General features: G+C 48.4%; 1 protein-coding gene across 4 annotated transcripts; it reads right to left on the bottom strand.

Moving 5' to 3' along the window:
• Positions 1-1,144: 1,144 nt before the first annotated feature.
• pax3b (paired box 3b) lies at positions 1,145-24,974 on the bottom strand. Of its 4 annotated transcripts, none has more exons than XM_076036857.1 (9): positions 24,521-24,974; positions 23,796-24,031; positions 23,465-23,594; positions 22,855-23,004; positions 7,990-8,189; positions 7,167-7,332; positions 6,310-6,524; positions 3,594-3,878; positions 1,145-1,380 (listed from the first exon to the last, which is right to left on the bottom strand). In XM_076036857.1, the coding sequence occupies exons 1-9, from the start codon at positions 24,603-24,605 to the stop codon at positions 1,363-1,365; spliced, it is 1,485 nt and encodes a 494-aa protein (XP_075892972.1). In that variant the 5' UTR covers positions 24,606-24,974; the 3' UTR covers positions 1,145-1,362. The 4 variants fall into 4 exon arrangements, with proteins under 4 accessions (XP_075892972.1, XP_075892970.1, XP_075892973.1 ...); XM_076036855.1 differs by having other exon boundaries at positions 3,599-3,878; XM_076036858.1 differs by having other exon boundaries at positions 22,861-23,004; positions 24,521-24,973.
• Positions 24,975-27,161: the final 2,187 nt, after the last annotated feature.

Genomic DNA, 27,161 nt, shown 5'->3' with positions numbered 1-27,161 from the left:
CATTCCCTTAATACGTCGTCTTCCTTTCATGCTGAGACTCAATGCAATGAGGTCCTTTCAGCGCCATTATTATTAAGAATGTTGTCATTTGTCCTGGACCCAGAAACCCTTAAAAAAAAAGGCACATGTTGTTCCTTTGCAAAAACAAAACCCCAAAAAAAAGCCCCAGGCTGGATCCAGTATCGTATAAACAAGTGAGAGTTAAGTAAGACTTTAAGAGGTTTGTTAGATATAATGAGATTTTTTTTTTCATTGTGATTTGTTTTAATGGCCGTGTTGACTCTGCGACACATGATATTGCACTTCTGGTCAGCTGGGCGAGCCGCCGTCCTCGGTCCAAAACCATGCGGGTCGCTCCACTTTCTCATGTGTCTCTCGGTCGTGACTTGTGACCCGCCGGCTCCTCGGATCTTTTCAAGGGTATTTTAACCCCTGTGATCGATCTTGCCTATCACCCCCCCCCCCACTTCTCCCCCACCAACCCCTTCCCCTCCTCTTTAAAGCCACTTCTCGGCCGCCCTCGACTGCTCTCTCATCTGTCACTTTCCCCAGTGTCACCTCCTGACCTCCTCCCAGCTCCTCTTTTGAGGGGAGAAAAAAAAAAAGGGGGAAGCCTACAAAAGGCCGGGGATCCCTGCCTCACCGTCCGCGACATCAATGAGGCGGAGGGGGTGGTGGGACTGGGGGGGCCGGGGAGGGGGGGGCAAAGGGGGTGAAGGATGGAATGCTTCAATGGTCTTTCCTTGCAGTACAGCTGTGCCGTACATTAGCCTCGCCGACACAGTTTCATTTGGTCACATTTGTTTTTCGCCCTCTGCGGAATGTCTCACTCACTCGCTCACACACAAACACGCACACACACACTCTCAAGCGAAGCCAACTCGCGGCCCTCCGACTCTGGACTCGCCGATACATTAAGAGGATTAATTGGGAGATGCGTGGAATTCCGTACGCGCTCGAGTGTCACCGAGCTGTGTAAACAAGTTCCCGCTGGCCGGCGCTAATGACTGATGTGGGTTCGCTGTCCTCGCCGTGACACCATCGCCAAGGCCCCTCCGAGCTGACATCTGCAGCACCAACAGCGGTGGCAGCAGCAGCGATCGCGGTCGCTCGACGCCTTTTTTTTTTTGGGGGGGGGGGGGGGGGTCCAATAGTCCGTCTTGTGGTCCCTTCTTACTAGTGTCTCTTGTTCCTTCGCCAAGTATAAACAAGTATCATATCGGTAAGAGATATTGTGTCCCGGTAAACAGTTTAAAAAAAGAAATGGTCCAGATATAATAAGATTTTCAAATGCTCAATATAAACAAATGTCCGTCCCTCGGTGAGGTCCATCCACGGCTGGAGATCAGGTGATTTCAGGCCTCAGATAAGGAAGGGCACCTGCGAAGCAAAGGCAAAAGGGGGAAATGATTATGATGAGCGACTGCTTTGGAAAATAGTGAGAGAAAAAAAGGTTAAAACTAGATTGGATACAGCAAAGTTTGAAACATCTTTGAGGGTGGCATGTCCGAGACAGTTGACTGCTTTGTAGCGCAGCACGTGATAGATCACAGGATAAATTTGCAAAGTGACAGGATTCCCACCACCGCTTGTAATGAGACACAACAGCGCAAACGGGAAGGAATAAATCATTTATCAAGAGAATAACACTGTCAAGAATGTTCTGTATGGAAGCGTTTATCCAGAGAAATTTCATTTTATGGATCAAAGAACTTTTGAGGTTTGTGTTGCCGAAATCTGCAAAGCTCTTATGGGCAAACAGCAAAAATAAGAAGTGTTGTGCAAAATCTCTTTCGTCTCTTTTAATTAGTTCCTCTCAAGTCATTCCTTATTTTCATTCTTGTCTCCACTTTTCAGAAAGACTGTTCTAAAACAAGCAGTTCTGGAAAATAAGCCCCTTTTGATGTCACAAAATGTGCTATGGCAACATTCCCAGAGGTTCCTCTCTCTGAGAACTGGTCAAAGTCCCCGTCACCTTCCGAAAATGACGAAAGTCCAACGGGGCATCAATTCAAGCAGTAAACAGAGGGCTAATCATGCCGCTTTGTCAAGGCTGCTCTCCTGGACCACTGGTGGGGGGGCGGGGGGGGAGACCAACAACTAAAGACCTACAACTGGATGTAATATGGGACCTTTTAATTCTCAGAGCTGCAGTCCTGCGGACGGAGCAGGCAGCCGCAGATGCAGGAGGAGTTGGATATCCAGGGTTTGTACAGCTGCCAGCTGCAGACCCAGAAACAGAAGTAAGACACATGTGCACTTTTTGTAGCGGACGGCTGAAGTATGTCATCGCTTCAAAGTCACGGCACGGGAGCGATTAGGAGAGTCACGACGCGTTATTGTGATTTTTGAGTGGTCGATAAATGAAATCAACTTCTTCTTCCTCCTTCGTTCTCTTTTTTAGAAACAAAACGCGTTATCGCTAAATCTCCCACCCTACCACACCACCACCACCACCACCACCACCTCCTCCAGACGAGAACAGGTGCTTGAGAAAGAGGCTTTGATTGGCGCGCGAGCGATGACCGAGAAGATCTCGGCGGGACGAGCCGAGCGGCGCTTGGCAGGCGAGCCGCTCGCTGCGTCGCCCGGAGAGACTGCTTAGCAACAGACGCGCAACCCAAACAAGCGGCATTCCGAGGAATCACCGCCGGGGGTTTGCACGGGCACGACGGCCCCGGCAGAGCGCGCAGCACCGCCTGGGCCGCCGCAGCGTAGCGTATCGTAGCGCTGCCTCCCCAGCTGACCTCAGCGCCGGCACCTGTTTCCAATAGCCGCCCTGCCAGAGGCGATTAGGATCCGTCCACCCCCAGAACGGACCTTTCCTCCGCCGCTCCAGCTCCAACCGCACACCAGCTATCCAGTCACACTGATTAATCACATCAAGATGGCCCAGCGCGAGCGCACGTGCAGCACCGATGGCTGCCCCCGCAGCACCACACGCCTGAAGGTCTGTCTTGTCTTCTTCTTCTTCTTCTTCTTTTTCTTCTTCTTCGACCAAACTCTTTATCCTCTTCGCCGTGACAAACCTGAGCGGGACATTTCATCACGCGTGCTCGTTCGATGCTTCACGTAGTTGCGATGGGCCATTTCACCCCCACCCCACGTCCGCCCATAAGGTTGCCACGAGGTCAGTGGATGAACCTGATTGGTCGACCCTCCGTGGACCCAAAATTGGAAACGGCGGCCGCTGTAATCACGCTGTGACGGAAAACGACGCTGACTTTGAAAAGCTGGACGCAGATTTGTTTGAAGTCGATCTCGAAACCCCTGGAGGAGACAGTAATGTGAAGTGAAAAGGCCCCTCCCCCCCACCCCTCCCGCCCCCTCGCCGCTGGACAGGTAGCTATTCTCTTATGAGGGCAAACGGTCAGACGACACTGCAGCTACGTTTCACCTGGACGGCAGCTCGGACTTTACACACCAGCTAATTGTTTCAGAGGGGGTATAAAAAATAACTGGGCGCAATCAATGGCAACACTTGAGATGGTACGGTTGAAATAGGCCAGCTGCCCGGGCTGCTTCGCATGATTCAAACGATAATTGGAGAAAACCAGAAGAGAGGAGTATTAAAAAACATGAAGTGTATTGACCTTACTTTGTCCGTACTGGCCGTACTGGTAGGACGCCATGTGGTCGACGGTGTAGCCCGGCGAGCTGTAGGACGGCGTGCAGTAGGACTGGGAGCTGGGCAGCGAGGGGAGGGCCGACATGGACGGGACGCTGGTGAGACCCTCCAGGCCCTTGATGTGGTCCATGCGCTGGCTGCAGCTGGCCGCCATGCCAGCAGGGGGCTCCAGGCCGCCCGTCAGCGGCGAGATGGCGTAGTCGCTCTGCGGCTGGTGGGGGACGCCGCCAGGGTTCAGCAGACTCATCACCTGAAGGACAGACAAACCATAGCGTTAGAAAACCTTCCGTTTGAGACCTTTCAAGCAACGCACTCTTCATATGGACAGCAGTGGTCTACGATGCCGTTGCATTGTGGGGATTTTTTTAACATGACACAACCTTTCTTTTCCTTGAACGAGTCAGAAAAGAGGGCTGACTCGGGTGTCGCCCCGTTCTGATGAGTCTTGAGTTTCTGTGTCAACAATGGCCAAAAACTCAGCCTCAACTCAGTGCCTTTGTGAAACAAAGAAACTCTATCGCGCACATCAAAAGGCTTCCAGCAAACCCATCCCAGACCACGATAGCGCCAGAGAGGAAGAATTAAGCAATTTGTCCCAGATCCGCGGCTCGGCTTCGTCCAGGACTCCTCTTTGACGCTGATCCCAAAAAAACTCACGGCAACAAGATAACGACTTATCTCCGAGAGAGATACGCTGACAAAGATAACAACGAGCAAAAAAGCGGGCGGGGGGGGGAATAAAGGGGGTGGCCTGCGTGAGCCCCGGCCTCGTTAACCTCCCGCCTCCCGCAGTTAAAAGACTGGCTTCGCTCTTGACCTGGTCTTTATTAGCGACCAGATAATCAAATTTGGGGGGAATATTCCTTCACCAGCGGAGGGCGGAAAAGAGCCGCGGGTGCCAGAGTTTCTCAAAACAGACTCCACACGGCCGCCGACGCCGCCGACGCCGACTCGGACGCACCGCCGTCCGACTTTTCCGTAAACGGCTAACGGGGGAAAACGCAAGCGGCTCGCCGGGCGTCGCGAGGGTGAATCCCGTCGAACCTGCCGCCGCTAAATGTGTCACATCCCGCCGCCGTCTCCTCAGGTCGACCGGGCCGGAGGCCTCCGGGCTGCCCCACTTGTCCCTAATAAGAAGCAGGTACGCTGCTCTTTGGCTCCGCTCGGCCCTCTAAGTGACATATTATTCTACATCCACGCGGACACATGGTCCTGCTTAAATCATTTCCCAAGCTGGGGAGGCGAGCGGAGGAGTCCACGTTGATTCGGAGACGGGGAGTTGTGTTTCCTCCCGTTGCCCGCTAACATTTTCCTTAAAAATTAACCCACGTTTGAAGGGGTTGGCTTCAACAGAAAGACAACGCGGATACTTTTACACGAGCCACGGGGAGTTTGACTCTTTCCACCGGTAGATTCTCTTTAGGTGAGTTTGGCTTGGGTTTTTTTTTTTTTTTTACTTCTTGATTTTTTCTTCTTTTTTTTTCTCCGACCACGATTCCTCCCCTTCGGAGCTTTTTCCTGCCTCATAATGCGCTGCTTCCGGGTTTGTTTGTTTTATCATATTGGAAGGCCGCTACTGTCCGCAGATTACAATGGAGCATCTAGGTAGGAATGCTATGACGTAGGCAAACGTCTGAGAGGGAGCATTCCTTTTTCTGTAAAATGCGTACAAATAAATACATTTGGAAAAAAATAAATCTTTGCTTTCGCATGTGGCGGGATGCCGAGGCTGAAGCATTTTAAGAATGCAGCTGGCAGCCGGCCTCCCTTGAGGCTGCAGCACAGCGATGAGCAAGTGAGCAGCACATATCCGACGCCAGAGACAGGAATTCCGAAAAGAAAAAAATAATAATAATAATCCATTGTGAACTTTTTAATATCGCACTTGCTCTCACCCCCACTAATCAATCTCCCGATCCAAACATAAGGTTGAGAAGGTTGACTAAGCCATTGGCGCCCGACCGTGTCGTGTAATATTTTGTGTTAAGGACGCTGTGAAATCCTGCGCTGATCCTCCAAATGTCATGCAGTGGATCAATTATCTACACTGCATACGTGTAATTATGTCGGCCGAGTGTCTCTCGCGCCGCTCCGAGCGGGCAGCCGGGAAGTTCACGCCGGGCTGAAATCTCATTTTCTGCCTGTTAGGGCCTCCGAGCGGCTCCTCTGCTGCGGCACAGCCGGCCGTAGGTGTGGAGACCTTGGGACGCCCAGCCGGGATAATTGGCCCTAATCGCCTCTTCGCTTCTCGTTTTGTCACACGTTCAATTCTCCTTCTGTCCTTCGGGTGTCGTGCGACTTTCTTAAATCTGACCCGTCCTTCATCGTCGTGAAGAGGTGGAGCTGCAGAGCGTACAGCCTACGTGTGTGCGTGTGTGTGTGTGTGTGTGTGTTCCTGAGTGAAACATCACTTTATCGTGTCATCTAAATCTGACACTCTTTGAAATCTTTGCGCTCTGCGGCAGCTCTGGGTGTTATTCAGCAGGGTAACGCGTCTTATTCTCCAGAGGAATTTAAATTGTCAAACAACACGAGTCTCTCTACCTCTCTAAGTAGAGCCTTGAAAAAATATCCTTTCCTCTCGCTTTCATATTGTTTTTTTTCAAACATAAACACTTAAAATAACTGGATTTGGCGCCAGAGAGAAAAGTCTTGAACTCCCAAGTCTCCCGAGTGCTCACCTGCGGAGACAGTCCGTTTCCGATGGCGGGGTTCATGGGATTGGCCGGTCCTCCGGGGCTCACAAAGCCGTCCGAGTAGCCTGAGAAGGAGTGGCGCCCGGAGGCCAGGCAGTACGGCGAGCTGCCTTCGGCCTGGGCGCCCGCAGCCGAGGCCTGGTGTCCCGAGGAGGGAGGGAGGGGCTGGGGCCGGTGCACCGTGCTGGAGGACTCCGACACTGCCGGGGTCAGAGAGCAGATCAGGCACATGACCTCGGGAATTTGCCCCAATTTAAGAATCTCACTCCAGGTCAAGATTTTCTTTTCTTTTCAGAATTTTTGCCATTTGCTGAATTAAAAAAAAAACGGATACATTCAAGTTGTTAAAAAGGCACTGGTAAAGAGCAACAGTGCCGTAAAAAGGTTTTGACCTTTTGACATTCTTACAAACCTCTTGCGTGTCTCATAAAAAGTCATATAAAGTCTGATTTCAGCAAAATTCCCATTTTCAAATAAATGAATAAATAATTGCAATAAAAGTTAAAATCACATATAACATGATATTTAATTTTTAAAAATTAAGCAAATTTATGCTTGCCTTGAGCCTGAAAAATCTGTTACTTTTTTCACATTTTTTTAATCTATTGCTTGAACGTTTACATTTATTTACTGAGCAAAAACAGTTATTTTACAATCCAAAGAATTCTTGTTGTGATTTATTTTTAGGTTGTTTTTTTAGAATATTGTGTTCAATTTGGCAAAAGATGTAAAACAGTAATAAACAAAATTATTCGTTTTTCAAATTCATTCCCGTGAACAATAACTTCTATCCTCATAGAATCCCTGAGGAGCTCGTGTTGAGACCGCGTGTCACGCAGTACCTTGGGCTATAGAGGGCGACGTGTAGGTGCCGTCAGACAGCTGATAGGACGGGATGCTGGACATGGCCGAGGACGGGAAACCCCCCGGGATCAGGTGGTTAAACGCCATCAGCTGGTTGGCTCCCGCTTGCTTCCTCCACCTCGCCCGCCTGTTGCTGAACCAAACCTGGCGGGAAACAGCCACGCGAAAAATGAAATGACGCTAAAATGAACGCAATGCCGTTATATGTAAAGAGGGAAAATTCTGTGTGTGAATGTGAGCGGCTGCGTTTGTCTGAGTGTGTGTGTGTGTGTGTGAGACATGCTGTTTCCATATGGACAAAGTTCACGCTGGACCGGAGAAACTCCCAGATGGAGCCCATAGAGGAGGATCCACATCAGAAAAAGGAAGGTTCGTATTGAGCCCCTGGGACTGACGATGGAACGTGTGTGTGTGTGTGTGTGCGTGAGTGCGTTTGAGAGTGTGTCCAATTTAGAGACTGAGCTATTGTGCAGAGCAAACACATCAGCAGTTTGTGTTTAACGGTTGTGTCTGAGTGTCTAAAAGCATGTTGTCGACGTGTGAAAGTGCAGGAGTTAACGTGCTGGGCGACACAGCAGCAGGCCGCCGCTTCCATCTTGTAAACATGTTTCACCTTCTGTTAGAGAATTTCACGGTGCTCAGTGCGGTAAAATTTATAAGCCCCGAGTTGGGTTTTTTTTCTTTTTCTTCTTCTTTGGAAAACAACTCCAAAATTCCAGCAGATGGATTCCTGCACTTTAACAAGCCAGAACCTGATTCTTCTTCCTCAGATATACGGCGTGCACCTGTGGGCGCTCGTACCTGCACCCTGGCCTCCGTGAGCTTGGCCCTCTGCGCCAGCTCCTCCCGGGTGTAGATGTCGGGGTAGTGGGTCCTCTCGAAGGCCCTCTCCAGCTCCTCCAGCTGCTCGGCCGTGAAGGTGGTGCGACTGCGGCGCTGCTTCCTCTTCAGAGGCAGATCGGGCTCCGACTCCACTTCCGAGCCCTCGTCCGAGTGGCTCGCTGCTCAAATCAAAGAGAGGGAAAAAAAAAACTATGAGAAACAGTGTCCCTTCTATATCGCAAATCCAATTTTTTGCCCCATTTGAAAGCCGAATCAGGTGCAAAACCACCGAACCTCACAATCAAAATGTCAACTGAATTTGTTTTGTTTACCAAAAGTTTTGCAGCGTGTTTACACGACTTGTTATGCGCACTTATGCACGGGTCTCCTGTGTAGTCATGTGGCCAAACAAACCTCCATTCAGAGGGAATATTCTGATCCTGAGGATAAATAATCCCTCTGGAGCAGATTTCCAGGGCGCCACAGGGGAACCGGTGCACTAAAAGCCACACAAAAGGCTAATTTGGATCCAGGGACCGTGTGTGTGTGTGTGTGTGTGTGTGTGTGTGTGTGTGTGTGTGTGTGTGCAGTCGACTGAGACAGCATTGACAGGTTTAAATGGACTTGTTTAAAATGAATAGAAAAAATATTTTATTTTAAATGTATATTTTTCATATCATCTCAGGACGGTGGCCACAAATATAGAAGATGTAAAAAAAAAAATCATGTAATTTTCAAATTCAAATATATTTATATATTTATATTGATATATAACCTTTAGATATAACCTTATATATAAACTTTCTTGTCAATTTCTGATGTATAAAACCCTTTGAAGAGTGCTAAAGTCAGCAGTCTTAAGTTAAGCAAACACAACTTTGCGTAACTGAAAAAAAGAGAGAGACAGAAGGCAGAGCAGAGCCAAAAATTCCATCCCAGCGCATCGTAGGATGTATCTTTCAATCAACTGTTTATTATTGGGCAAAATTTTTTCTGGCACAAAGAATGTTGGACGCATTCTCCAACCAGAAGGCAGGAAAAACACATTCCTCCTGCAGACGAGGGTCAAAACTAATTTAACTCTACGAAATTTGACTTCCAAATATCTGACAAAGGAAAGTTGCCGAGTTCCAAATGTTTAACCGACCAGACGGACGATTTTCTGATCAGCCAAAACCCCCAAAATTATTACTGGCACAGTTTAAATTCAGTCAAATCGTTTGAGAAGTTGACATGAAATGATATTTAATTGACCTTTTCTATAGATGCACTTTTCTATATGGAGTTAAAATAAAAAAATAAAAAAAGAGTGACCGAGCGCTGACGATATGCGGCCCGACAGCTTTAGTGGTTTTTCTCTTCATCGCCATCAGATCAGCATTAATTCTGTTGTGAACATTGTTGTCTGAGGCAGCAGCCGCAGCCGCCGCCGCTCACTTTTTAACTGACTGACTTCAAACACTCCACTGGCTCCATTCGGAGTTCACCAAGGGTTTTTTTCTCTCTCTCTCTCTCTCTCTCTGTGTCACACTTAATTAATTCCCCCTTTTCACCATAGGGGGAAGTTTTGTGTGCAACACTGTATTAGTTCCCCCTCAGAAGCAACAATAAAATACAAGAGAATCCAAATAGCTCAGGGCCCCTCATGTGAAACTGATCCTCTCGCCCTCGTTGGCGGTTTTTCTCTGTGCAGCGCCAATAACAGTGGGAGTCAACTTAACATGCATTAGGAGCAAATTGGTAAAGAAACATTCAAGCATGAGGGAGGCAATAAGTAAAATATTTTCAAAGGGGGCGTGAGCCGGCGCGGAGAGAAATGGAGACATTGCCGTCAGCCTTTGCTGGGGATATTGCAGTTTGTTTGTGTTTTGTGTTTTGTTTTTTTTACCCACAGGTTTGGAGGACCTGCATGAAGCTGAGTTAGCAGGAACGCAGAGGAAAACAACGAGGGTGAAACCCATCAGCAGTGGGAGAGTTAAAATATCTAAATTGCAAATTGCGGGAGGAAGTTTTTCAGCGCCACAACAAAAACACGTAGCGGCATATTTAGATCTCCATCTGTTGGGTTCTAATCCCAACGTGGGAGAGCGAGCCGGCCTCCTACCAGAACTTTCCGAAAAGTCGAGCGAGCCCCGGAATTACGGGGTGGACGCGTAGCATCAAAAAAGAAAAAAAAAACTTTGCGAATGTAAATTTAGCAAAAAAAAAACACGGAACCTTGAACCCAAAAAAATGTTTTGTGGGCCGAGTTAGTTTTCTGTTGTTTGATGGCGTGGTCGGAATTTCAGGGCGTGGACTTGGAGGGGCTTTGGACTTTCTGGACAAGATGGCTGAAAAACAACCCCCCCCCCCTCTCTCTCACACACACACACACACACACCATTCCCTCTCCACCAGGAATGCTCTCTGGTCCACCACCACCCCCTTCCACTTTAGCAGCATGCACGTTCCACGGCATTTCACAGGGATTTGGATCCCTGGGAAAGCTGAGGAGGCCGGGAAAATCCTTAATCACTTTGGAATTACCTATCGGTTATGACTGCTACCGCTGGTTTTTTATTTTGGCAGGGGGGGTGGGGGGGGAGCCATTTGGAAAAGGGCGCGACAGAGTGGCACCTCTGCTGTCCATGCGGCGGGATCAGAGGCTTCACCCGGGACTCACTCGCTCAGACCGACTGGCGTGAGCTTGGATCTGCTCTGACGGGCCTTCTGACTGCTCTTGATGCGCTTCTACACCAGGATCAGGCCAAAGAACTCCAGCCGAGCCAGAGTTCTCACCTGGAGACACCAGCACACACTGCCGGACGTCCAGCAACCCAACAATAAAACTGAAGTCGTTTCTAAACCCACAGAAACTCGGCCGCTTTTTTTTTTTTTTTGCACCTTCTTCAAACTCCTCACCCACCCCACTCCCCCTACCTCCCTCCCTTTGTCTCCCCCCCCAAACCCCTCTCTCCAGCCATATTTCTCCCCCTGCGACTCTCTTTGTTGCGCCACAGAGCCGAGGCCTTTGCCGGCGATTTCCACGCTCCATCTGTGGAATCCGTCATGGCTCCCTCGGCCCTTCACAGCGGAGGGGCTGTCACCTGCCCCACGGGGGAGCCGGGGGGGTGGAGGGTGGGGGTGTTGGGGGGGCTAAAGAGGCTTCGGCAAAAAAAAAAAAAAAAAAAAGGCAGGGGGAGGGTTGGTTCGGGTGGTGGGAGTGATAGAGGGTGAGGGGCACAGTCAGAGGCATTATTGCCACCAACACCCCCCCCCCCCTTCCTCCAGAGGAAAATGTAAGGGCACCTGGGGGTGGTGGGGGGTGAGCCGGAGGGTTGGGGGCGTAAATGCACCCAAGAGGATATTTAGTTTTGGCATCGGTGTCGTAGTTGGTTGTTTTGTTTCGTTGGTTGTTGTGGCTCACTGACAATCACTCCCAGCGTCCTCGTCTCCCAGGATTTAAACTCCAACTGTGAGTCAGATTGGATTTCTGTGACACCTAAGTTTGCAAATTGGGCTTCTTTGAAAAAGCAAAAACATCACCAGATGGTTGGAGTTTTGTCCGAGAGTTTTTGTTGTTGTTTTTTTTTTGGTAGAAGTTGCTTACAAAGCACAATATCTACCATTTTGCGACTAAATGTCTTTTTATTCAGATTTTAATTGACGCTGCTAAAAGATATTTTGTTTGTGTTTTTACGGACATTCACAGAAAAGATTCAGGATTCGCAAACTAGACACTTTTTTTTTTTTTTTTTTCTGGGAGGTGAAATAAAACTTTGCAGCAGCAGCAGCAGCAGCAGCAGCAGCAGTTACAAATGTGCAGTGGCCTTGAGGTGGATTTTCATTGTGTCAAATAAAAAGTAAATACTGTTCACTTTTTGTGACTGATGATTTTCTTTCTGGCTCCCTCACATTTGGACTCAGCCACCCAAACATCCTGAGGCCAACTGCTGCACAGATGCACTTTTTATGCAGAGGAGCGTGCACACACACACACACACACACACACACACACACAATAAAACTGTCAGGCACATGACTGTGCGCACACATGTCCACAGCAGCGACTTTCAGTTCGGTTCTGCGTCCATTTTTAAGGCTACATTAATCGAGCTTGTCAGCCCCGAGGCGTCTCCACTTAAGCGCCCATTAACAGTGCGCCTGCTTGGTCCAATACTGTTAAAAAGAACAGCCCACCCCCACCCCCAACACCACCCTCCTGAAAAAAAAAGAAATGATGTCCATTATCCTTCAACTCATATCCCAGTGGATTTTCCCCCCTTCCTTTCATTCACAAATGATTCCTGGCGCTCTTTAGAACAACAGCGCGGCAGTGTTTCACAAAACGACGGTTGTAGTCTGGGAAAAAAAGATGTCAATCCGCCTGCAGCTCAACTACAGTAAGAGCTACGCCCAAAGGAACGTCGGTAATGTTTTCAATTATGATTTTTAGACTAAAAGAAAAGAAGAATATCCAACATTTAAAAAAAAAAAAAAGAAAGAAAATATTTAGAGTCCTTTCAGTCGCCCTAACCCTAACCCTTTTGAAATTTTGCGGAAGATGAATTTTTATTCACACACGACAGCCAAGCCTGCTGTTTTAATCCCTTTTCATTTGCGGGACTGAAAACACAACGCAGCCCATTCAAAAAAAAACAATCAAACTGAACACAACTTCTGCAGCCACTGAACGTAGCAGCATTTCAACATCATCTTTCGAGAAGCTGCGGCTGAGCTGCCCCCCCCCAGCCCCCCACGTGCCCCCCAACCCTTCACCTACCCCTACCCCCCCCCCCAACCCCACTGCTGCCCAACATCTCATTCAGCCTTGCAAACCTCGTAAACCTGCGGTTTCAGAGTGGCCCCCGCCTGCCATCGCTGCCTCGCTAGCCCCTCAGATCTGATCGCATCGATCTGGCACCGTCAAATAGCCTCCCGCCAATCAAATTACCCACTCCGACCGCCGGATCGCCTTTCCGCATATGCTGCGTCTTAGAAGAAAAAAAAAAAAAAACGCACACAAAAAAATTGCGTTTATAAACACTTGATTTCTCCCCGCGCACTTATTTTATCGTCCGTCTCGGCCTCGAGCAAGCGAGCGGCAGGCGAGGGCCTTGTCGCTCCATCGCAACACGGGAAAACGAGCCCTTAAAAAAAAAAAAAGAGGGGTAAAACTAAAGAAGGCCCCCAAAAGTGCGGCTGGGACGGCCGGGGAGCCGCAGATCGCTGAGCCACAAAACCTAAGAGGGACGTTCTGGACGAGGGAGTGGCGGCCGAGGAGGAGGAGGAGGAGAAGGAGGAGGAGGTGGACGAGGAGGAGGTGGAGAGCCGCGGGTGAAAGAGGTTAGCGGAGAAAAGAAAACTGTTTAATTTAACCAAACTAAAGCGCTGAGAGGCACACACACACACACACACACACTGCGCAGGGGGACTCGCGGGCCAACAAAAATCTCTCCGGAGCCAAGAAATCCCAAAATGGATCCCGACGGTGCAGCGCCGTCCCAGGGCGGAGGGAAAAACAAGTGGGAGGAGGAGGAGGATTTAGGTGAAGCAGACTGCCGGTTGGAAGCAGCTTGGCATGGCTGATATTTTCTGGGTGGGGGGGTAAGGCGGCTTTGGTTTGGGGGGCGGGGGGGGGTGGAGGTTGGACGTGGACACAAAGGGATTAAATATGTCCACTGAGACATGAGACAGTAGACATGTGTGTGTTGTTGGTGGTGGTGGTGGTGAGGAGGAGGGGGGGGGGGGTCAGCAGATAGAGAGGGAGTGAAAGTTGGGGGAGGCGGGGGGTGGGGGTGGGGGTGTCAGACTTGGATTTTGGGGTGAGGTGGGGGGGGGGGGGGGACTGACCGGACCATATGTGGAGTATTTACACTCCTCCTCGGACCCCCGGCACCCCCAACCCCATAACTCTTCTGGGCCGCCCGTGGTTAATACTCGCCCCCGCCCCTCCCCGACCCCACCCACCCCCTCTGCACCCCCCCAAAAAAAAAAAAACCCCGACAAAACAAAAGGCAGAGGAGACAAACGCAGCGTTTACTCTGGGCGGGACGACCGTGCGGCTCCCATTCAGGAGCCGGCGCACTAAGTGACTGGCCGACTGCATTAAACAGTACATAGAAGTCAAGGCAGGCAGGCAGATGCTGAGCTGGATAATGGTGCCGCTGACAGCTTATGGACCCATCTGTGACTCTTTCTGGCGGGCTAAGAAAAAGTGTGCGAGTGTGTGTTAGCGGGGAGGAGGCGGGCTGGGAGTCGGTGGTGGGGGGGGGGGGGAGGCGGCACTCGACTCACTAAGGAGTTTCAAACCTTCACAGCTGCGCCGTCAGGGAGCGTGTCAGGGCTAGGTCTGATTTTCAGCATGAAATTGCTTTTTTTTTTTTTCCCCCTCCTCTCCTAATTTACACGCTTCATATTATGCAGAAATGTGCTGCCCGGCAATGAGAAAAGTCTGGTTGAAATTTTCAATAAATGTCCCTCCGGAAAAAACCTGCCTGTTTAGCCCTCTGTTTACAGCCTCCAGCAAATCGCTGCAGCAAATCTAAGGAGTGGAATAAAGAGTGAAGTAGGAAAAACAATTGGTAGGATGGGCACTGTTTGGTTGGGGGGGGGGGGGGGGGGTTTGCCTTTCTTTTTTTTTGCTGGCTCCACTTTTCAGAAAGCAATGTGCTGTAACATTCTGGAAACTGGCCCTTTGTGATGTCACACAGGGCACTCACACCTCCTCCGCCTTGTTTTTTTGGTTCCACGTCTAAACACGTGGAGGGTCTCACACAGGACTTTGAGCAGGAAGCCAACATTTTTGACTGGAGGCTTCAAACAGAGCGCTAAATTTGCTGCTTCCCGCACGTCAATGGAGCTTCTTGGGGATAATTAAGGTGAGGCTGCCGCCCCGGAGTTTGATTAAAGACGACTAATGTCTAAACTCCGGGACCCCCCGACGAGAGCAACAATCAGCGATCAATCACGGAGCCGTTGGGCAGCACGAGGCGCGGCGCTGTGTGAATTCTGCTCCTCACAATGCATTCTGGGAGGCGTCATGGGCGCAGGGGCAGCACTTCAGGAAACAGTTACCTGTCATGTCAACTAAATGTGTTTCTAACCCCGTTTCCTGTGCGGCGCTGGGGCGGTGTGACCCCACCTACCACCCACACACACACACACACACACACACACACACACACACAGACACATCTCCCCTGTGACCCTGCAGTTCTTCCGTCTTTAAACTCTGTAAATGACTCATAACACGAGTCAGTGGAGCGGAGGAGGGGAAGGGGGCGGGGGGGGGGGCTGCAGGTTAGATGATCACTTTTCACTCCTGTACGCCAGTTGACGGAGAGGATGTTTGACGACTTCATGTGGCGAGGCCCTTGACTTGCATCAGTAGCAGCAGAAGCACGAGACACTCGTTTCAACCACTGTAACGTGGGAGATGACTGGGGAAAGCTCAAAGAAGCCGTGAAAACTGCCATAATGGGTTTTCATGATGGACATTTGAGACAAGAATGCTGGGAAGGTTATGATTAATGAATTAACTGAACTTTGTAATGGCAATTATTCGTTTAAAGGCCGTAAATGCCTGATCGGCTATAAATTAGCCTGTTGGATCTCGGAAAAAGCGTGCAGGACAAATTAAAGGTTCAAATTAGGGAAGTCCGATGTTATCGGGCTCCAGATATTATTGGCCGATAAAGGCATTAAGAAATAATATCGGAAAATATTGGTATTGGGAAAAAATAATGTAAAAATATATGACTATTTAAAATTTCTCCCGAATTTAGTAGTCATGCCAGAGAATTTCCTGGTATTACTAAATAGCAAATAACTACTTAACACGATACAAATTAGCCACGATGTGTTAATTCCACGGCCGCGTATATCGGTATCGGTTGATATCGGTATCGGAGATTAGGAGTTGGACAACATCGGGATATCGGATATCGGTAAAAAAAAAAAAAAAAGTCGATATCGGACATCACCAGTTAAAATCTTCAAATGATCAATCAGCATTTAAAGTGCACACGGTGATCATTCCACACGCACATACATCAGACACATGTGCACACAGACACACACAGACACACACACACACGGGGCTCGCAAGGCATGACTACAGCATAAACACACAATTTAAGCCTCTTTTTCCCCGACGAGACACAAAAGCCTCTGAGCTAATGAGTTAACAAAGCTCCCAGTGGAAGTCAGGCTTCATCAGCCGGGTGATTGACAGCTGCCTGTCCCTCCCTCCACCCCCCGGCGGCGGCGCGGATGGTGCGGGCCGCTGGCCTCTGGCTGGCCTCGGCAAACTTTGACACCCGGCGCTAACCCCGGTGCGCACACACACACACACACACACACACACACACACACACACACACACACACGCGCATTCAAAAAAACAAAGCCTGCTTGCAGACAACACGTTCATAAGAGCTAAAAAAAAAATTTTAAAAATAAAAACACGCTGCACGCACGCAGAAATTTCTCTCCTCATTTTCTCAGAATGGCACAAAACAGCCTCATGCACATTAAAAAACAACCGCACCCCACGCCTTCAGATGCGCCCCCCCACCCCCCCTCTCCCCATCCCCCCGCCGCCCCCCCTCCCTCAGCTGTTGTGCCTATAATGCATACTTGCTGCAAATAAAGAGGGGCCTTATTCTAAAGCCAGCCATTCTACTTGACCTTCGCGGGGCCTTTTCACTCTTTCACTCCCTTCAAACCGTCTTTGGGGCGCGCTGGCTCTCGCCTCAATGTGGCTAGTCCATCACGGGTGAAAGCTGGGGCGCTACCTCGGGCTCTTGAGCGGCAGGGGGAGGGAGGGGGCTGTGTGGGGGGAATACCCCGCCAACCCCCACCTCCCTTCGTTCCCCCCTCGCCCCCGCACGCACATGCATGCGTGCACGCAACACCCGCACGCCCCCACCCCCCACCCCCCCGACCCGCCCGCCACCGCCTTTCCCGAAAATCACCCCCCGACTTCAAAGTTGGTGAGCATTCATTAATTGCCCTTTGAATCGATATCAGAGGGTCACAATACGAGTGTGAAAGGAAAAGGAGGCTTTAATGAAGCATAAAGCGGCCATTCATTTGCAGATAACTATGTTTTCATGCTTGAATGGTCATCATGCATGCGCTTATTAGAAAAAAAACCTCACGAGAGAGGGACACGGGGTGAGGCTGAGAGAGAGAGAGGGAGGGAGGGAGAGGGAGAGAGAGAGAGAGAGAGAGAGAGCCCCGGGGTAGAGGCGAGTGATTTGGGGCGAAACCGCTTGGCCCTCGTGCCCCTGTTGCCCTCGTGCCCAGGGACTCACTGAGCGACACATTCATTCTCTCAGAGGACGTACAGGGAGCTCGTCAGACACTTGGCCCAGGCCGGCCGTCACCACCACCAGCTATTGTAAGACCCACTGAGCTCGCGCTACCACTGTCTTTCTCAGACGTGATGACAACAAAACGGAAAGTATTAGGATTATTTCATAATTGACTTCTGACAACTGTTGAGTTGATCTACAGTGCGTTGGCTGGAAGCGAGAAGTGAAAGTGGCACTGCCGCCATGGTTTTGCACAATTGAAACGGTTGCAATCCAGTGTAAGAATTTGGATTCCAATGGTCTCATATTATGCAAAGTACACTTTAGTAGCGTTGTCTATCAGTTTGAGTGTCTCTGACCGGTCTGTCAATTCTCCTTCACTTTTCCATTCGAGGGCCGCATGAATTTCACACGCAACTCATAAATCACACCAATAGCAACCACGATGGAAAATATCTCGTAATATCCCCAGAATCTACATTAGTGGCAACACCTCCAGCCAGGTGCTGCCTCCGCCCTCTGAGGCCGCCTTGCTTTTGTCTCCTGCATGTTAAAAGTTCAACAAAGCACAGCAGAAAGTCCAGCGTTCCGTGGCCCCAATTCGCTTCGGATAGGAAATCAAGCGCAAGCCTGCTGAATTGTGAATTTATGGGACCTTGAGGGACTAACTCATCTTTCACAGAATGAGAAACAGATCGACAATAACGATAAAACAATATGTCAATGTCAAAATGAGCAAAATCGCATTTACATTACAACTGCGGTTGGTATTGCACACAAGAAAAAAACACAATCAAACATCACTCAAGAGTTTTGAACCTTTTTCACTTGGCAGCTGGGAGGAGAACACAATGTTCTATCCTGAGATGATTGTTTTTAAAGTCTTGCTTAAAATAGCTACTAAATATTGTGATGCAAAAGCCACTGCCTCCACCTCTGCTCCTTCTCCTCCTCCCGTGTCACACCTCTTTACAAAAAGCCTCGCTTCTCCTCCTCCTCCTCCTCCTCCTCCTCCTCCTCCTCCTCCACCACCTCCGCCCTCCTATAGCCCTGGCACGGCTCCATTGTGTATCCACATATTACATTTGCAGCACGCCATCCTTCACCTCGAGTGCCAGAGAGACCCGGCTTCTTCATTCACTCGCATTATTTACACAAACAAAGTCCTTCTCCGTTTCGGGGGACAAAGCCGGCTAAATCTTTGTGGCCCTTTCATGTATTGTCCGCTCACAGTTCCCCTTTGTCCCCCGGCCATTGGCCCCGGCTCTGGATACAATGTGCCTGGGGTAATAGAGGCAGATTGAAGGAATGCGCCTCAATAAACCTAATTATGACATGATGACTGCACTCACCATGGTAGGGCTTTTTCAAAGATCCTGGGTTTATTCAATTAGCCCTTTGCAGGATCTCCTTTCAGCAAATAAAGTTATCCCTTTGACTGTTTGCATTGCAGAGTGGAATGTGTGTGTGCGTATGTGAGAGAGAGAGTGTGTGTGTGTGTGTGTGTGTGTGTGTGTGTGTGTGTGTGTGTGTGCGTGTGTGCGTAGCTTCGCACAAGGCAGCCTCTGGATGGAAACGTATCAGCGCGCTAACAAGGCCGCTCTGTATTATCTGGCTAATTTCAGCTAACGAACGAGCTGCTGCAAACAAGATGCAGGGTGTCAAGTGGCGAGCCTGCGTGGCAGAGGCCGAGGGCGGCGGCGCGGCCACCGGCCTTAATCATTAACGTTGTCTCACGGGTTAATTGCCGTCACAGTGGGAGAAACAGGCCTGCGGGGCCCAATGGGAACCGCCAGAACTTATGAGAATTTGACTGGGAGGAAAGAAAATACGCAGACAGGCCCCCTGCCGGGGACATGTGGGTGCCAGCTTCTTTCTGTGTCAATGTATCTTTCTACATTGTGTCCGTATTCGGAAGTGTGTACAGCCAAACACTTTGCATTTGCCATAGCGTTCTATAACCAATACACAGAGGTCCAGTTAATTGTCAACAGAACATAAAAGATTATTTTGAATTTGCAGCTAATTAGAATTGCCGGGATGTGTTGTTTCAATACACTTTGGATTTATATAGAGAACATAAAATACATTCATAGCTTTTTCTTTTTGTGATTTTAATGAAAACAGAATATTTTTGCCATCACTTTTCTCTCTTTTAAATCATACAAACTTTTCCGAAATAGCAAGCCTAAATAAATAAAGTTGTTATTGCTGTTTTTTTTTTTCAAACAAACAATACAACATAAATTGTGGAAATTTGAGCTTCTGGCTTTTATTTTCCCAGTTTTTCTGCCTCTTTCAGATAAAGATTCATTGCACGCCCGCCTTCCGGTTCCAAAATATGGGGTTTAAACGGGCGTAAATGCGATCAAGATTAATTTGACAGGCAGATTTTCTTGAAACCTTGTTGCGAATAACTCCACGGCCATGATATGCGGCAAATATGCCGTGTTGTGACAGCACCCTCAGATGTTTGAGGCCCGCAAGCAGCCAAGCTCCGAGCTGGAAACTCTGCTGAAACTGCATCAAGAGTGTAACTCCGAGAGAACTTAATTAGAAACATTACGAGGAGAGAGACAGAGAGAGAGAGAGAGAGAGAGAGAGAGAGAGAGAGAGAGAGAGAGAGAGAGAGAGAGAGAAGGGGAGGGAGTGACTTTGCGACGCATGCAGGACGCGCCTGCAGGCTGCAGCGAGACGAGCGGGGAGAGACGAGGAGAGAATGGGGGAGCGGAGGGAGCGGGGCGGTGTTGCTCTTCACATGAAAGTGGGATGAAATAAAAGAGTCGATTTAATCTGCTTGAAGAGATTTGAGGAGCAAGTGGCGGGATAGGGGAGGGGTCTCGGGGTGCTGGTGCTGCTGGTGATGATGCTGTGCGGCCCGAAGGAAGAGGGAGGGGGGGTTGGGGGGGGAGGGGGATCGGGGGGTCCCCCCGCTAGCCCCCCCATTGTGAGACCGCGCTCCGGGGCCAGATCGGGGCTCTCCGGGGAGAACATTGCTCTCCATTCAGCAAACACACTCTTTAATATACTCCCTCAGTCATTAGGTGTGACACGGCACAATATCGACATCATTTAGCGGGATGGTTGTTAATGCTGGACAGCGGAGAGGCCGCGCCGAACACCGGATGACAACATAGGAACCTCAGAACCGGGCTGGTTCTGTTGATCGTTGACCAGCTGTGGCGGCTCCAAGCGCAGTTTTGCCGGGAGGGGGGAAATAAATCTGCCGCAGCCAAACTTTTTGATTTATTTATTTATTTATTTATTTATTAATGTATTTATTTATTTTTTCTAGTATTATAACTTCTTTCACACTTTTTCAAAGTTTGCACGTCGTTCAATTGTGTGAAATTGTAATTGTTTTTCCAACGTCCAAATGTAAGCCGGACATTACCTCGTCCCATTACGGGTTTAATGTTTATGTTTTTTGCTCGTATTTTCTGCGCACACGGCCCACTGGCTCGCGGCATTCTTGTCCGTCCTTGCGCAATACGTGAGCGGATTTCAGAGGCCTCGGTGGCCATTGTTGGGGGGCTGCTGGGACCCCAATAGGAAACATTTTGTAGGGTTGAAAACGGCCATTTTCTCCCGGTGAACCGCGCTGGAGCCTCCTTGAATAATTCATCCTTCATTGCGGCCTCACAGTGTGTTTTGTCGGCCTTTATTTTTTTTATTTTTTTTATTCCCCTTCTTCTTCACCTCCTCCTTCTTCTCAGAGGAGAAGCTTCTCTCTTCCCTTCTTCTTCTTCTTCTTCTTCTCCCCCTTTCTGACTGAATTACAAACAGGCTGCCTGCTTCTTTAGCGGCGGCCAAAGCTGTTTCCAAGCTGTCCTTTTGTCCGCGAGGCGCAGCCCAAGCGTGAGCCTCAAATAGACTCTCGCGCCTTTGTCTCCCAAGTTCATCCCTGCGCGTCCCGTTGTGCGCGCGAGGCGTGTCATTGTGCGGGGCTGGAAACCGCTGAACAAATGTTTGATCAACTCATCGAGGGGACATTTTGTCTCGAGTCCGACCCCCCCCCCCCCTCCTTCTCACACACACACACACACACACACACACACACACACACACACCTTCTCTCTGTAATCCCCCTGGTTTTACTGCGGCGATGCAAACAGGGGAGAGCAGAGGATGGAAACTGTTGCGCGTTTTGTTTTAAACTAGATGCCTTTGGTCCCTTTCCAGCCTCTGAGTTGAAAAGTAAAAATTATGTTGGCTTTTAATACTAAATTGTTTATAAAGTATCTTTAAAAAATTCCCTTTAAAAAAAATAAAATGGTCCCTTTTAAAAAAATAAAATAAAACAAAAGCTCCCTTTTACGCGCAAAGTGACAGAAACGTTCAAGTGCTTTTTTTCTTTCCAAAGACGCAAAGTCTGTCAACTTTGCGCTTTGTAACGCTTGTAATAATTTGAGTCGACATTTGGAGGGCGAAAAACAAAAGTGACGTGTTTAAAACTTGCTGGCGGAGGTTAAGGACGTTTAGAACACTTTCATTAAACCAAATTCAGCCCTGGAGCGAGGGAGAGTCCGGTGTGCACCAAATCCCTGGACACAAAGGGGAAAACATGCCACGTCCTTTTTCCTGGCCTATAACACATCCGGTGCCACATTAGGAAACTCGAACATGAGGCTCAAACTGGCATGAGGTGCAGATGTTCGGGTGTTCACCGGCAAACTTTATTTAGGATTAAAACTAACACACCAGAGTACTGGAAAACATGCAACTAAATCTGTAAAATTCAAATCGAAAGTTACACTTTTTTTTTTTTTCCTGTGAAACGTTGGAGTAGTTTTTAAGGTTTTTCGTGTACCTTTGCTTAGAAAACAAAGAGCATCAGTTTCGGTATTTCTACCACCCCAGCAAAGATACAGCAACTGGTGGACGTGTCCATATGTGGCAGATAGGATGCTGTCAATTGTCAAGAATAAGAACCAGTTTTGAAGTTCATCCTCTGCAGAGTTTCTGAAGACACACACACACGCACGCACGCACGCACGCACGCGCGCACACGCACACAGGGATCCCATCACCTGCTGTTTGATTTACGGCCTCGGCCTCATGGGAAAACCATTAGCGGGAGAGAGCGCACGGTGGACGGGCGGAGAGTCTCCAACAAAGGCTGACACGCACTCTCCTCCCCTGGCAGGACGACAAGTTTACAGCGCGCTAAAAGTCCACATGGCGGCTCGTTACACGGCCAAATAAAAGCCACTCGCTGTCCTCCACTGGCCCGATCAACAGGTTGGAGGTGAACGACTGGACGCGGTCCCGGCCGGCCGCGGAGCCTGTTTTCACACGCAACAGCTAATGTTCACTAATGTTCCCCTCAGCGCATCTTAAACACACACTTTAGTCAGTGGACTGTAAACCAACACTGCTGCGAGCGGATATCTGATCGAGGCCCGCTGATACGGCGGCAGATAAACTTCCTCCTCCCTCCCCTCCTCCTCCTCCTCCTCCTCCGGAGCGGAGCCGCAGTCCGGTGCCAACTAAAACTACTAGCCACGGTAAACGACGAGGCACGTACACACGCACACACACTCACACTCACATCTGTCCCCGAGGATGCCCTCGATGCTGTGTTTGGCCCTGCGCTCGTGCTCCTCCAGCTCCTTCTTCTCCAGCTCGTCCTCGTCCTCCTCGTCGTCGCCCTTCATCCCGAACTTAGTCCGCATGATGCGACTGATGGAGCTGACTGCGATATAATAGCAATAATAAATAGTATTATTATTATTACGAAAATAAATCGACGAAAATATTCATGTAGAAATGAAGTGAAACATTTGAAATGAGAATTGATTTAATTAGAAAAAAAATATGGACATTTGGATGGCTAAATATGTGTGTCAATGTGAAAACAGACTTACAAGTAAAAAGAAAGAAATAATTAACCGTGGTGAAAAGAAAAAAATATAATACACCTAAATTACACCTAATAAAACAAAAACCCAACTTTAAAACAGAAAAGAGAAGTGGAGACCTGTTGCAGGAAATAAAAATAAAAAGTTTTTGAGAAGGATTTGATAAATAAAATATAATAATAATAATAATAATAATAATAATAACAATAATAATAATAATAATAATAATAATAATAATAATAATAATAATAATAATAATAATAATAATTGAGTGGTAAATAACTTTGTCCATACCTGAAGGGACGTTGTTGCGGTCACAGATGCCGTCCTTTAGTAACTTATCCCGGATCTCCCAGCTGAACATGCCGGGGTTTTCCCGCTTGTACTCCTCTATTCTCCTATCCACGTCAGGCGTCGTTCCTTGCTACAGGGGTCACAAGAGTGTCAGTGTTTATTCACTTCGGCGTGGCCCTTGGGGCACGACGCACATGGATATCATGTTTTTATTTACCATATCTCAGACAACAACTGGCTGTACTGTGTAAAACTGAGCAGCAAGCTTCCTTGAAACATTCAGCAAACAAATTAGAGTCATGCATGTGTCCGCTTTTCACCGGTTCCATACCTTGGGTTTGCTGCCGCCGATGGCTCCGGGTCTGATGGAGCCCGTCTCCTGGTACCGGCACAGGATTTTGGACACGCAGCCGTGTGAGACTCGCAGCTGTCTGGAGATAACGCACGGCCTGATGCCGTGGTGGGCCATCTCTACGATCTTGTGTCGGATGTGGTTGGGCAGAGGTCTGCCATTGATGAAAACTCCCCCGAGTTGGTTCACTCGGCCTTGGCCCAGCGGAGTAGATACTATATTACAACAACACGAGAAAAGCTTGTCAGAAGCAAGCAAAGTCTCCAACACATGCTGGGAAAACTACACTGATGTATGTCAACTAATGTATGTGGATGTTTAACGCCGATAAAGAGCTGCTCAAAAAGCATTTGCTGTACTTGTCCATTGCTTTACAAGATTATCAATTCGAGACATTACTGAAACTGGTTAACACAAAATAACTTGTAAAAGGAAAAAAAAATAGGTGTGCTATGATTTTTCCAGAAAGCAAATAAGCTTAAAATATCATACTAATTGTATTTTTTTAAAAGGTTAACTATTCATTATATTTAGTTTAAATATCACCATTCGCATAAAACATTTTAAAACCAAACTATCTGGACAACGTTTAGGATTAAAAAAAATATATATATGGATATACACATAAACTGGATTTTTTTTTCTGTCTCATCCCCCAGCATCTAACGGTTTGTAATGTCCCTGCTGGCGGCGTGATGCTTTACCTTCCAGAGGGAAACCACTGCGGGGGTAGTTCTGGGCCAGCGTGGGTCGCATCATCCTGGGTATGGACCCTGCCAACGCTGTCATACCATCCGGCACCCACAGGGACCGCAGATCCTGTCCTCCGAACCGGGAGGAAGCGGCTCCTGCACCCGCAAAAGACACTTTCGAAGCCGCTTGGAGTCCCTGAGGAGGGTCCCTGGAAGGTCAGCCCGCGGGACAGGGTGAGCCTTCACCGGGCTACAGCTGCAGCAACAGGGTCCCGGGACTGCCGCAGCCCTGCGAGGACTCCAAATATGACGAGCAAAATGAGGGAAAGCGCACTGTTGTTTGTGAGTGTGAGTTAGAGGAGGGGTTTTCTCCGCGTCCTCTTCCTGCCTCCAGATGTGAGACTGCTGACGGATGACGGAAAACGTCGCTGTTGTCAGTTGGGAACCGGTCGAGAGTGAGAGGAGACCGTCAAAAAAGAAGCCGAGCTCCACTTTGGCCCCCGTCAGCGGCCCGCCCTCTGATTGGTGCTCGGCTCCGACCAGGCGCACCACGGCGAGCGCCCATTGGCCGAGGGTGAAAACTTTGGGCCAATGGGAGACGTCGTCACAGCTGAGCTCGGCCGGGACTGTAGAGTGGATTCACGACAAGCAGGAAAGTGGAATAATGCGTAGCAAAAATAAACATGACTACATTTTTGAAGTTTTGTTTTCAATAAATATGCATGCAGCTTTTTCTTTTTTTTTCTCTTTTTTTTAAGAACTCTGTTATTATGATTTTTGATTTTAAGGTAATATTGGGTTGATTCCAGTAAAGTCCAAGTGGCCGTGTAAACAAACAGAACAGTCAAACGATTAAAATCAAACCTGAAAGCTCCAGAGGACTGAACAACTTAGTTCTTCATGACTTTGACGTGTATTTTTTATTGACAATATTAAGGTTGTGTTATATGTCACGGATTATACACTAAACTGTATCTTTGTACACTATTACACACTGTGTGACACATTTCGTGGTCAAATCATGTACGATTTGGCACGAAATAATGCAGCTAATTATCCCAATAAAGATCCACTAAACAACCTTAAAATTAAAATGAAGAGAAGCATTGTGTCCTACGTTTTCACCCAACACCTAACCTGTGAAATCCTTTTTTTTTTATAAAAAAAAAAAATTACAAACACATTTTAAACAATAACTAAAGTCAAAACAGTCTCATTCTCGCCTCTCTTTTTTTTTGTGCCATGAGAAAGAGAAGAGAATGAAGAAAAACAATCGCAGGCACTAGTTTTGTTTTCAGTCTGGGGACAGGAAGAAAGTGCAGGAAAAGAAAAACGCAATTTGTTGACACCCCGTGGCCTCGTATATGACACAAATGGCGTAAAAGTGTGTGTGTGCACCTCAAGGAATTTATTGTGCTTTTCAGACAGAGCAACCAGCCGACCGAGAGGAGGCTGAAGAGGGGGACGTGCGCCACAGCAGGATACGACGCCAGGGCGGCCGTAAAGCCGGTCTGGCCCGAGAGGAGAGCAGCAGGCTGGGTGCTGCTCCCCAAGTGTCTAATAATTGATACGGTCACCTCCCGAAGAGAAGAAGAGGTTTGGGGAGGGGGAGAGAGGGGGGGGGCGCACTGCTGTGTCGTCTTTAGCATTGAAACTGTGGAGCAAAGATTCGATTTCCACCAAGGTCCTGCTCCAAACTTGAGCACCGAGACTCTCACATTTTACCGCAGGATGTTCAGTAAATCTTTTTTTTTTTTTTCTACGATTTTAACGCATGAACGCATCAAGATTTAATGGAGGACATATGGAGATATTTTTTCTTTTCTTTTTTCTTTTTCTTTTTTTTTTTTAAGTTTATGATCATTATGGTATTTTCTTTGAGTGAAATATTCTCTGCCTCCAGGCCTTGGAGTAAATCCCCAAAACCCTTCAAGGAACTCCCGCGAACCTGCTGTAAACCTCCCAGCACCTGATCGAGCCTTTCAAGTCCCATCGCCCTCACCTATGGCTCGCTATGGCAATAACGGTGCCCAACAGGGGGCTGGGGGAGTGGTGGGGGTCCTCAGTTATTCACCTTCATTTACGCGGGTTAGGGGACATCCTGCAGGCTAAGTAGGTTTCAATTAACAATCGTCTCCCTTTTTTTTTTTTGAGCTTCGGAAGAAAAGATGCACTTCAAATGTTGGCCTGGCCGGGTTTAAAATAAGCAGGGCTGGCGGGGGTCTTTCACCTGCTAAGGAGGGTGTCATTATCTCACAGGGCCGAGATTATCATGCTTATGAGTGCGCGAGTGAAGCCTGCAGGTTGTCATAACACGGCATCAAAGCGGGTGGAAATGGGAGTTTGCTTATTTGGTGATTTTATATTTGTGATAGAGTGGGGGGGGGGGACACACAACAACATCCCGATGAGGCCATTTGAGTTCAATGAAAGTTAAAATGTCCTTAAACGGGGTTAACAGGCTAACAAGTCACCGGGTTTTAATTTTATTGGCCTTTGATTCTCTTCTTTTATTTTTATTTCTGCTTCATGACACGTGAGCATTTTCTTTGTAACTGCAGCTATGCAAACTTCAAAAGAAAGAAACAGAAACACGTTTTGACAGTGATTTGGCGGGGGAAACATTTCAATCAGTGTGAAATTCGGTTCGCCT

Source organism: Nelusetta ayraudi, unplaced genomic scaffold, assembly GCF_046127955.1.
Source record: "Nelusetta ayraudi isolate G7.1 ecotype Tasmania unplaced genomic scaffold, CSIRO-AGI_Nayr_v1 ptg000048l, whole genome shotgun sequence".
NCBI classification, from domain to species: Eukaryota; Metazoa; Chordata; class Actinopteri; order Tetraodontiformes; family Monacanthidae; genus Nelusetta; species Nelusetta ayraudi.
Note: the sequence above shows the minus strand (reverse complement) of the source record. Positions and strands in the feature narration are given on the sequence as shown.